We start from the raw sequence: 12,439 nt of genomic DNA, 5'->3' as shown, positions 1-12,439 counted from the left end.
GTCGGTCAATACCTGGGCTGTTGTCCCTGGCAGTCATCTGCATCAGGAGTGCCATCTGCTTCCGTTCTGACAGAGGATAGCCAAACAGGATGTTCATGGGGGTGGATTTCTTGTTTCCCGTCTCCTTCTTCACTTTCTTCTTGTCTGGCCCATCCTTGTCTGTGGGGGAGGAGTTAGAAAAAGCTCAGAGTAGTTCAAAAAGTACCTGGGCATGTTCACATCACAACAAACAGTGGAACTTGCCCAACTGGTGAGGCTAGCACAATGCCCACGGCAAGGGGGACTGCCAGCAACCAGTAAAAGACTCTGCTCTCATTAGCCAAAGTGCTGAGCCTCTCGGGCTGCTCAACTCGCAGGCGCAGACGCAGGCGCGTGCAGGCGAGGAGCTGTTGCGGTTACCTGAGAAAATCGTGCAGGGAGCGATTAATCTCTCTCCCCAGGTCTCACTCGAGTGTCCTGGGTCTGAATCTACGTTGCAAGCAGATAGATTGGAGAGGGGAGAGCAGGGAAGGAAAGCACTGCATTAACATATAGTTCAGGAATCATTGGGGGGGGGAGAAATAATAAAAAAATTTTTTTAAAAATTAAAAAAAAAAAACTATGAGGCAGTGGGAGTCCAGAATAACCGATAATGTCTTCCAAAACTGCCTCATGGGGTGATTGCATCAGAAGCAGAAGCATGTAGAAAGGCCACAAATACGCTTGGCTTGCAGTAGGGAAAGTTTTAGACAGGCTGACACTAAAAGCATGCCACAGAAAAAAATGTCTCAAATCCCCAACAAAAATGCATATTTTAAAAACTATGACTAGCTTTCAAGGTGCAATGTGCATTTAATCTGGCTTCTGATAACCATGTGAGGTGCTCTCCCATCCATCCTCAAAAATTACTTCTTATAGCTGCCCACGCCATCCCAGGTTATACAACATACACCTTTGACTGCTTTATGGCAGAAGTTCTTTCATACACAGCTGGGCTGAGCAGGTCTACCTCTTAAAATACGAGATGAACTCATAGGTCTAGATGACTGCAAAACACGCTCCTCATTTGTGTGTATATGTACCACAAAGATATGGAAAACCACAGAATGGAAACTTGAAGATATGATGCATTTAACTAGTACAGTTGTAGTGGTGGTTGCACACCTTACATTACAAAGTGTGAAACTCTACATGGAAGTCTTCAAAATACACAAAAACAACTTCTAGCCAACATGAACAAATTATTGTTCCAGCAATTTTTTTGAACACTTTTAAGCAATGTACTGATTCTGTGCAGGTTTCACCCTGCAGACACGATTACATTACTTCACTTAGCAGACGCTTTTCTCTAAAAGTGACTTCCAATGGGCACAAGGTAGTGCTATCAGCCCACACCTTATTCGCCCAAAGTGACTTACCCTGCTAAATACACTACTTACAATGAGTCATTCATCCATACAGCAGTGAAAAACACTTTGTCTGTCACTCACACAGAATAAAAGTACAACCACAGCGGACTTTACTATTTACAATCACTTAATATAATTTATTATATTCAGGGCAGGTACCGGATATTGACAACTGAGTTCTGAGCTCCGAAAACTTTTCCTCAGGGAGGTTTTCCAATAAAAGCAAAACTATTAACTTTACAGACATAAATCAATTGTTACACGGCCTCCTTTGGCTTTTATTCACTGTCACTGAGCAGATTAATTACACACACTGTACGCATACCAAGGTTATATGCAGAAAGCGGCCTGAAGCTGTATTAATAAAACACGTAATGTGACAGCCTATGTGCCTTCGGATTAAACACTAGGTAAAATTGTTTCCAGAGACCTAAAGCACAGAAAACCACGGAATAACGAGTGCCAACAGAAAAAACTGAAACCACAGCTATGGGCACATGTATGCTTTTGGGATACAAATAGGAACAATTGGAAAACAAGGGTAACCAGGAACTGAACTGGGACGCTAATGTTCAGGTGAGGCCTCGACCAGCTCTACTGGTGTCCACAAGGGGGCAGAACTGCATCGCAGAGGGTGTTGTGGCAGGTGAGATTCGCAGTCGTACCAGTGTCAGAGTCCCGCTCTTCATTCTGCGGTGGGCTGACTGTGAAGGAGAGCTTTCTTTTCATGGAGGACTTCATCTTCATCTCTTTCCCCAGCAGCTCACTCCGGTCCAACTTTGGAGTCTTGGTGAATGGGGAAATTTTATCTTTGCTCTGAAAGGGAAACATTGTGTCATCATGCAGGGTTTCATATGAATTGTGCTTTCAAGTTCAACTTGTACATACTGAAAGAAGTCATCCTTCTTTATGGATTCAGGTGGACAAAATTATGGAAACACTACATGAAATTATATATGTACTAGTAACTTTTTAGTAACTAAATCCCAATTACAAATGCAGTTGCAAAGGTGGGTCATTAGATTGCCAATTGGCAGTTATGTGCCAGCTAATAGTCGGCACTTTTAAAAAGTGGGTTTACAAAGCAACATGAGGTGCCTGAATTGTAGGTCCACTGGTCAGAAAAACTGCCAAATTATTTAACTGTTTTAAGGAGAACAGTCTCATAAATAATGACAGCATGACAAACATAGACAAAGTACCGACAGAGAGTAACAGCGGTTGCAAGTTGAAGCTCACCGACAATGACAGACTGACACTCCACAAGATTTGCTACTAAGTGCCGCAAAAGTACAGAACTGAATTAGCACATCTGTGAGTCTCAACAAAAACTGTCACGAGCATCACGAAGCTAGAATTAATGGCGAGGCTGCCATTCAAAAAGCACTTGTGTCTAAGGAAAATGCACACAGACACAATGTACTGTAATGGAACACAAAACTTGAACCCTTGAGCAATGGAAAAAGTAATATGGTACGATGAATTATCTTTCACCCTATTTCCAACATCTAGACTGGTTTGCATTTGGAGAAAGTTGGATTCCTTCAACCCTGCCCGTAGCGAACTGTAAAACTTGGTGAGGATTTGTAGTGGTATGGGCAGTCACCTGATAGGAGCCATAAGGTTCGACGATTGTTCTGCATGGTCATGGGACAGCCAAGGGATATGTGGTCATTTTAGAGGACCAGGTGCACCCTATGCTACCAACACTGTTTCCTCATGATGTTTTATATTCCAGGATGATAATCCTTATGCACCTCCTTCATCCTGAAAAAATAGAGGCTTTCCACCTCAAGGAATGGTGCAACATCCTGCTAGACACAGTTCTGGACTTGTGTGATGACAGCATTCCAAGGAGGACTGAAACTGCTCTGAAGGCAAAGGGTGGCCCTGCTCCTTAAGATGTCCTTGATGACATTATATTACGTTAAGTGCTTCTGTTATTTTGTCCACTCTGCTGTACATAACTACAACAAAAAATGGAGAGCACATTAAAACCTGAGTAAAATAAATGTAATATTACTGTCAACAGTAACTTACATTTATTCATTTAGCAGACGGTTTTGTCCAAAGCGACGTACATCTCAGCAAAAGTACAATTTATGCATTATATTAAGAGAAGGAGACATAGCTGCAGACATGAAAGTCTCAAGTAAACCTAGTTTGTTACCTACCACTTGCTGCACCGAGGTTCATCGTTCGAGTAGGTGCATAAAACACAGGACAGACAAATCCTGATACCCTCCCACCAATATTTTTTTTTTTTATATATATATATATTATAAGATACATATGATACAGACCATACTAGTGTTAAAACTGACATCTTCGATAAAGAAAGATTAAGACAGCGGTCTTAAAAATATAATGATTTTCACTGACCAATGTTAATCGGTCAGTAAATATCTTTATATTTTTAAACGCTGAACGTTAAATTATCTACTTTTATTTATTTGTTAAACGTACATCTCTGAGATGTACGTCGCTTTGGAAAAGAGTCTGCTAAACGAATAAATGTAAATGTTAACATTTGATTGAGACAAATGAAATTATTATTATTATTATAATAATAGTCATCATCCCACACTTCTGTCCAATGTGACTTCCAACTCACGTGTTACAGTACTGACAAAATTCAAGAATAACACAAAGTGACTAATGTCCTGACACAGTCTCGATAATAGGAGGAACTTCAACAGTTGGCTCGATCTTTCACTTTATGCTTGCTGCAACGTTGGAGCTCTGTGTGTAAATACAACACAGCTCTTTGGTTGGCTGACTGAATATCTCAATATTCTGAAACAAATTAATACATTCTGAAGGAAACAGCAGCAGGAAAGCAATATTCTTCCAGTATGAGAAACCAGTAACTCCAAGTCATCATTATGTGAATAAGACGTGGCTATACAGTAACACAGACACAAAGGAAAGGTTAAACACACTCATGCACAACAGTCTAACTTATTTAGCAATGAATCAAAAGAAAATAGCACAGAAATTTTGGTCACAAACCAAAAGAGTCAAGTTACTGCTAGTAAACTGAAGAAGAGACCACAGAAAATGTTCCACATCCTAGCACTAGTAGACACTTTGGGGTGCTGTGTGGGGCTACCTGAAAAGCACATCCTTCCTGTTTGCATGTAGTTGAGGGCAGATTTTGTCTCAAGACACATGACAAGTACAAGAGACGTAACAAGTGTGAAGTATCTCGACTACTGGGCACCATCTTTCATGTTCTATGTATGACCCTATATAAAGAAGCTTCTTAAATTATGCTACTTGAACATAGATATATGCAGATGAGAGCATGGTAAGCGTACACAGATGATGTAAGCACTTATGACATTTCTGGATCTACTGCTGATCTCATCTACTGATCCACTACCTTTGTATGTGATGAGCTGTTAAGAGATTAAAGCACAACATGTACAAAACCCTTTTAACTACAACATACAAACAAGAAATTCTAAACAGGAGCCATTGTCATCAGTGATAATGAAATCCTGAGCTCCAAAAATTCAACCAATTTTATGTACAATTATCATGCAGTTACATAAACAAAGACATACTGACATTAGTATTTAACTAATTACTATAAAGCAACTAACAAGGGGGTTCTTAGGTTAAGTACCTAATAAGGTCTGCTAGTGTACAGCTATTTCTGAAAGTGATGTAGTAAAACTGGGTGTATGCAAGGGTGGGAACGTGGCACTGAACACAGATTGTGTGGTGAAGGCTTTTTTTTTTTTTTTTTTACTGTATATTATGTTACAAGTGCAAATGGCCTCATATATCCTTCACCTTAGAGAAGGACTTACGCACAGTCACAAGGGTGTTTAACACTTAAGACAAGAAAAGGGTCTGTAGTCTCATTTTCATGTCAATTGTACTCCTTCTGTATTTTCCTTGCATCATAAAGAAATTCTGTTCTTTGCCCATAAATCATTTCTCATAAATGCAGGGTTAAAGAGCTGTTACTAGAATTTTAAAATTTAAAAAAAAAATTTTAAAAAAAAAAAAAAACAACTGAAAATATATATTAAAATAGCGGGGCGTGGTGGCACAGTGGATTTGGCCTGGGCATGCTCTGTGGGCTTTGAGTTCTACTTGGGGTGCCTTGCGACGGACTGGTGCCCCATCCTGGGTGTGTCCCCTCCCCTTCCAGCCTTCCGCCCTGTGTTGCCAGGTTAGGCTCCGGTTCGCCGCGACCCTGCCTGGGACAAGCGGTTGTAGACATTTTTTGTGTGTGTGTGTGTATATTATAATAAAATCAAAAATAGAAATTTCACTCACTGATAAAAGTCAGTTCTCCTAGTTGGCTCTGGGGCTTATGTTACTCCTTTGTGACAAAAATAAGTTAAATTGGTGGATTTTAAAGTACACGTATCCATTTAGTGCAGATACCTGCCATAAAACAGGACACAAAGAGTAGTAGATGTTGCCATGTCATTTTACAGCGTAATATTAATAATGTAAACTGTGTGACACATCGCATGCAAAACAAAGAAAGACTCAGGAAAAAATAATTTATATTACTCCAAATAATGATATTTCAATAAAAACACATTGATCTGAACTATTTAGACTCTGGCCTGCCACTAGGAAAACAAAATACACTTATCATATTCTTCATTTCATTTTGACTTTAGGACAAAGTGAAGTACCTTCTTCCCAGCTTGTTTTTCCACCATGGCGCTGTCCTTGTCGGTCCCGGGTTTGGCCATGGTAGAGCAGGTGACTAGCTGATCCTCAGTGTCATTATGGGCCTGCAACAAGACCCACGTGCGCATTTTCAAAGGGAAAGCAGTACACATTTTTGTGAGTCACAGTATTGAAAAACCTGTCATTTAGGGGGACAGGGGAAGGAAGTGCCCAATGGGCTCAAGTTCATAAGTTTGAGGTTAAGGGGGTGGGGATCATCTTATTGATGCACAATGCAGGGAAAGCACCTTACATTAGGTTTGAACTCATCAGTCCAACTAGGCGGAAAGTCACAGTCCTGCGGTTTGTTAAGAGGTTGAAAAGAAAAATCTATTTCTGTGCTTCCCTTAAAAACAAACAGAAAAAAAAAAAGAGTGCCATGAGAACAGGCAACACACAATTTCATTTAAAAAAGGCAGCAAGTGGTCCAGTGTCTAGCAGAAAATGAGAATTAAGTGTGCCAATATAACCAAGTTTATTTCAGATAAATTATGACTGAAAGTCTGTTCTGCATCTTAAAATTAAACATGAAATATATCATTTAAATTTTTAATCCTTTGATTCCTAAAAGAAATATCATCTATTCGCAAGAAGAGCTTGCCCTCCTACTTTGCTTTCAATTTAAGATTTCTCTCTCTCACGCCAGCAAGATTACTACTGCAGCAAAACGGCATCAGTAGGGCAAAACTAACCAGTCTCACAACGCTCTAAACCCAGCTCACGTTCCCTATTAGAGGGCGAACAATCCTGCGCTTGGTCAAATCTGCTTCACGATGAGAGGAAGAGCCGACATCGAAGGATCAGAAAGTGATGTCACTGTGATCGCGTCAACGCCACAAGCCAGTTATCCCTGTAGTAACGTTTCTGACACCTCCTGCTTGAAACCCAAAAAGCCAGAAGGATCGTGAGGCCCCGCTTTCACGGTCTGTACTCATACTGAAAATCAAGAGCAATGTCAAAATGAAAATTAAAAATTTCTCAGATGTACATAGAGCCACAAAACGACTCATGACTGTGGATAAAAGGAAAAATTCAGTCCCAAAGCTGAGCCATTCATTAAAGGCTCTGGAAAGGAGCTCTTTTTTTTTTTTAAACTAATTTAACCCTTAGAAGTTCTAGAGTGCTTAAAAGAATCAGCCTAACCCCCTGACCATGAAGCAAGGCACGCTGAACGTGTAGTCCAACTGAAGCGGAACTGGAGACCAGGCCCGTTGGGGCTGACTGCAGAAGCTGCAATACTTATTGGCTGGAGAATATTGCCGAACACCGTCCCAGAAAACACAAGCAAACTTACATGACAACCATGTGGATGCCATCCCGAAAGAAGCTGTCAGGCAGCACCATTGTAAAAAAGGCACATATAAACTGCGTAAGCACTGAAGTACACAGCGAGGGAACTGGAGGGGACTTCAGACCCACTCATGTGATGCCTCGGCAAGGCCTATAATCATTTCCTAGTATTGGTGCCCAGTGCAAAAGGCTGAAGAATAAAATAATTCCGCGGCCAACATGGTGGCTCAGAACATGGGCAAAGTCACTGAAGCCTGTCTTGGTGTCAACAGGTCCTGAAGTGTGCTCTCTGCAGCCCTATTACAGTCTTCCCCCACTTTTCTAACATTTCAGGAATTTTCGTCACTCAAAAATGTAATTACCATTATTTCCTATGCTGAAAATTTGTATGCATTTTTGACCCCACAACTATTACCCTTTTTTCACTAAAGCATTAAAATGAATGCAATTACTTCAACTGTCAGATTTAGCTATCATGACAAGGCAGTTTCCCTTAATTAATTAGTCTATAATGTTGTATGCTTGTCTACCTGCACTCATTCAGCTCTTTCATAACTGTTACATCGAGACACTAGTCCATCGAACTTTATTCTCCAAATATCAGCAACTAAGCAGTCAGACTCGAGAGGAACGAGAGCAGCGAGAAGACTACTGGTATTCTAGCCCATGTAATGACCACATCATTTTCAACGGATTATCACAGACTAATTACAATCTGATATTAGTGGAACAGTTTCCCCCGGACACAACATGCAAATCCAGTTTTTCCGAGTGACTGAAGGCAGTGCAATAGCAGGGATGATGTCAACACTGAACCCCCACTCCACCCCACCAGGGCGAAGGCCTGCATGGCAGTTTCTGAGCAGCAACTTTCAGAAGGCATGCCAGCTGGAGATACTGATAGGAGGCCACCACTTACACCCTTATCAGTTGGGGACAACCTGGCTCAACTGTAGCATTGTCACAGAAGCAGCAGTAGGCAAACTGTGCCCTCAGGCAGCCCTGCGTTTTCTGGAGCAGTATAGATATGAAATCACATTATCCATTTACCCCCTTTTTTGAAGAGGTAAGAAGCACCTCACTGGGCATCTGTTGCACAAAGGAGCAGCGCTGCACATACAGAGACGCACACTTCTCTCAGAACTTCATGCATTTATCATTTGACACCTCTCAACCACACAGCTGGTGCGGAGTACGGGAATGGCCTTCCTCTCACTCCAGCGATACAACTGAACGTGCAGCTGGTTTAAAATCAGCTGACCGAAATGGGTCGAGGACATTTAAGCAAGGAAGTAGGGTCTCCGGCAGCAAAGGGTCAGAGCTCCAATAAACCCTCCACACTTCCAATAATTCTGTAAAGTTTGCATATCAGAGACGGCAATGACACACACCAGTTATCTGTAGTTACAAAGACTGAAATGATAACCCATTAGCGTAACATTGTACATAGACTGGGGGTGCAACTGGCAAGAGCACCAAAACATGATCCGACAACTACAGGGGATACAGGAAACACTAAGAATAGCACACCTGACACAGCATCATCCCATTGCACATATGCGTACCTGAGACAGGCTGGAGACGGGGAACTCTATGGATAGATGTCCTGAAAAGCGTCCGGTCTTCTGCCAACCGGCTAAGACTTGAAGCATATTAGTTAAGGTCACCGATTCAGGAAAGCCACTCATCCTGAATGGTACACATTTTGGTAATGCTACATATGTTTTCTGAAATTTGCTAGTTCTCTCAACAGTTCAGATTAAGTGATGACACACCGCTTCACAGAGAGCAGAGATGACACAAAAAATAATCTGTAAAAAAAAAAAAACCACATAAACCTCATCTTTTGGCAAAACAGAAAATACGCTCATTAAGAACGACATCTGTGCATCATAAAAATAAAAGTAGCTGGGGTAACTGGTAGCATACTGGTTAATGCTGTGGGGTGACTCCACAATGAGCAATCTAGTTGACAAGCAAGGGCCAGGCAACCTGCAGACTGCCTGCTGTTTTCCTTCCATCAGCTTTTTTCACCGAGTGTAATAAGTTGTTCCAGTTGTGCACTAAACCTTAAATTGGACTGAGGTATTACAAGTGAAAAAAATATTTCCACATTGACAAAACTCAGAGAAGCACAACACATAGCATAATTTTAAAAATTCAAAACTGATTAGATGCTCCAGCTACTTCTGCCAATTCAATGGCACTGAATATAATGAGATTCTCCATTACTGGCAACTGGCTGACAAAGTCCACTTTGTGTGCCAAGTTTTTTATGCTAGACCTTCGTGAAATGCTGCCAAGAAAGCAGTGAGCCCAGTTTGCATGGTACTGAGCAAGCATGTTAACAAATAGCTTCAGGTAGAAAGATCCAGAAAAGTACTGATTGCAATTTACACAACCTAGCGCTGTACTGGCAATGAGCAAGAAACTTTCATCCCTCAACACATGACTAGAGCAGAACACAATTTAATACTGTAGGCAGACTAATCCAAAGAAAATTAGGCCTCACAGCACCTTAAAGTATAGAACATAACCTCCTCAGCATAACCTAATCTTACTGTCATGCATGCTAAAAATGGTACCTTTCGCTGCAGCCTGACTGCCAAAACAGAGCAAGGGAGAAATTCTAGACACCCAACTAGACTACTATATTGCACCACCTCCGGCCACTTGGTGGTCCCAGGCACAGGAGATCCAAAATAAGAGTGCAAAGTTTCTCGGATCTGGTTCCAAAGCGGTAGAATGAGCTCCCTCTCTCATGCAGAACTGCTGAATCACTCTCAAAATTCTCTTCTCACTCACTTCTCACCCATCTCCAGTGTTCTCCACAAGTTATCATCATAACATCTGTCACACCTTGTTATTTCCTATCAATTCCATATGCTGCTATTCAAGTACTGTTATGGTTAATATTATCTGTTTAAAAATTCTGTACTGTCTACCAATTCTACATAGAACTACTCATGGAGTGTGTGCTTGTTTAAATGACGACATCAGATAAACTGACTGTACTTTGAAAACCTGCATCTACTATATCTTTTCATCGACTAGAGAAATGCACCTTTTTTTCCCCCACTAACTTGTACATCGTTTTGTAGGAAATAGTTTAAATGAATAAATGTACATGTAAAGCCTAATGGGGTTTAAAACTTTGTGAATACACCCAATTAGGTGAAATCCTGTTGTAAGGGGATCAAATTAACATTATTTCTTATGGAAGGGGAAAAAAGTTATCCAGCTAAATAAATTGTTAAATAATTTTAAGTACTTCTCATTGTAAGTCATTTTACAGAGCAGCATCAACTAAATGAATCATTAATTGTAACTATTTAATGTATTTTTTCTTGGGGCAGCTGGTAGCATAGTGGTTTGGTCGCAGGTTTGAATCTCACCTCCAGCTGTAGGACCCTTGGGTAAGTTATTAATCATAAATTGCTCTATTACAAAGAAATTACCCAGCTTTACAAATGAGTACTTAAGTTGCTTTGTAGAAAAGCATCAGCTAAACAAATTAATGTAAAGCGGTGATTGGTTGACACCATCAATATGATGTTCTCCCATGTTGCCTTCAGTTTTTGTTATGTTTACATTACTTCGTTCAGCAGATGCTTTTCTCCAAAGCGACTTCCAGAGAGCACGATGTAAGCCCACACATTACTCACCCAAGGTGACTTACACTGCTAGATACACCACATCACTCATCTATACATGAGTGGAACACAATCTCTCTCTCTCTCTCTCTCACACACACACACACACTATGGGTGACAGAGTTATCAGTCCTCCTGAAGCAGGTCGTTGGACTGTGGGAGGAATCCCATGCAGACACAGGGACAACATGCAAACTCCACACAGAGAGAGTGGGGATCGAACCCATTCCCTTTCGCACCACACAGGTGCCGTGAGACAGCTGTGCTACTCACCGTGCTGCCCCTATAGCATAGTAAGCTTAACATAATTAAGTTTCTGTACATAGTTAAATGAATTCATTGTGTTCTATAATTTTCTTAAATTTTCCCATGAGTGTTTCTTCGGGGGGCACGGTGGTGCAGCGGGCTTGGTCTGTGCCTGCCCTCTGGTGGGTCTGGGGTTCGAGTCCCGCTTGGGGTGCCTTGCATCGAACTGGTGTTCTGTCCTGGGTGTCCCCCCTCCCCCTCCAGCTTGACGCCCTGTGTTGCCGGGTTAGGCTCCAGCTCCCCGCAACCCCACTTGGGACAAGCGGTTTCAGTCTGTTTATTCCATGTTTACTTTGTTGCTGTACCGAATAACTCCTCTAAACAGATAACCTCGGACAGGAGTTTTTAAGAACCATCTATGAGGGACGAAGAGCAAAAGCTTATAGCTGTGTGATGAGTGTTTGTCAGGACCTCACGTGAAGTGAAAATGCCCATGTAATTTCTGCTGTATGAGAAAATGGTATATATATTTATAGCTGCCATTATAGCGGTTTTCACTGTTGGTTCCCATTATGTGAGGAACTGGTGTACTCCACTTCCAATACAAAGAAAAATTCTACTACGTACCAACACTGCTAGCCAGATTAGAAAAGGAAAAAAAAAAAAAAAAAAAAAAAAAAAACAGTGATTAGCAGTGAAGAAAGCTCTCTACATAAAACCCATGGTAAGTTGTAGTATTAACATACACCTCAATGACACAATTAGCAAACTTTTTTAATCATAGTTTAATGCAATAATTTTCAGTGTTTCCAGTAATTTGCAGACTGTAAGACATTCATTACATTGTATGACCTTTCCAAACCTTTGACAGAATGCACTCAAAAACATATCTTTTGATATTTGCACTGTTCAGCTGAAACTTCCATATGACCTGGTTATTAGCCCGTATTGCAGAAGCAAATATAGATGTTTTGTGGATTCTGTGTTGAGCCTGTAATTGTACTATTCTCTTACTATTAAATACCACTAGGTTTAAAATATTAAGGCAGTGGTCAGAGACATATGGTAACAGCTGAAAAATATATAAAAAGACTAAAAAAAAGTAAATCATAGTTATACAGTTTAACAAGACAGGTATGTTAGTTAAATAATTATCAATGT

The 12,439-nt window shown here is 40.9% G+C and overlaps 1 protein-coding gene across 4 annotated transcripts in view; it reads right to left on the bottom strand.

Annotated features, from left to right (window-relative positions):
• The window catches only part of ankrd12 (ankyrin repeat domain 12), a 37,224-nt gene that overhangs the window by 8,323 nt on the left and 16,462 nt on the right, over positions 1–12,439 (bottom strand). The window contains exons 1-5 of one of the 4 annotated variants that reach the window (XM_018745136.2): positions 6,053–6,133; positions 5,682–5,792; positions 2,054–2,204; positions 400–468; positions 13–159 (exon numbers count right to left, since the gene is read on the bottom strand). In XM_018745136.2, the coding sequence (XP_018600652.2) occupies positions 13–159; positions 400–468; positions 2,054–2,135 (298 nt within the window). In that variant the 5' untranslated portion in view covers positions 2,136–2,204; positions 5,682–5,792; positions 6,053–6,133. Of the gene's footprint in view, positions 1–12; positions 160–399; positions 469–2,053; positions 2,205–5,681; positions 5,793–6,052; positions 6,155–12,439 lie in introns of those variants that run through there. The other 3 variants (XM_018745137.2, XM_018745133.2, XM_018745135.2) reach the window with 3 other exon arrangements.

Source organism: Scleropages formosus, chromosome 7 (genome assembly GCF_900964775.1).
Source record: "Scleropages formosus chromosome 7, fSclFor1.1, whole genome shotgun sequence".
NCBI classification, from domain to species: domain Eukaryota; kingdom Metazoa; phylum Chordata; class Actinopteri; order Osteoglossiformes; family Osteoglossidae; genus Scleropages; species Scleropages formosus.
Note: the sequence above shows the minus strand (reverse complement) of the source record. Positions and strands in the feature narration are given on the sequence as shown.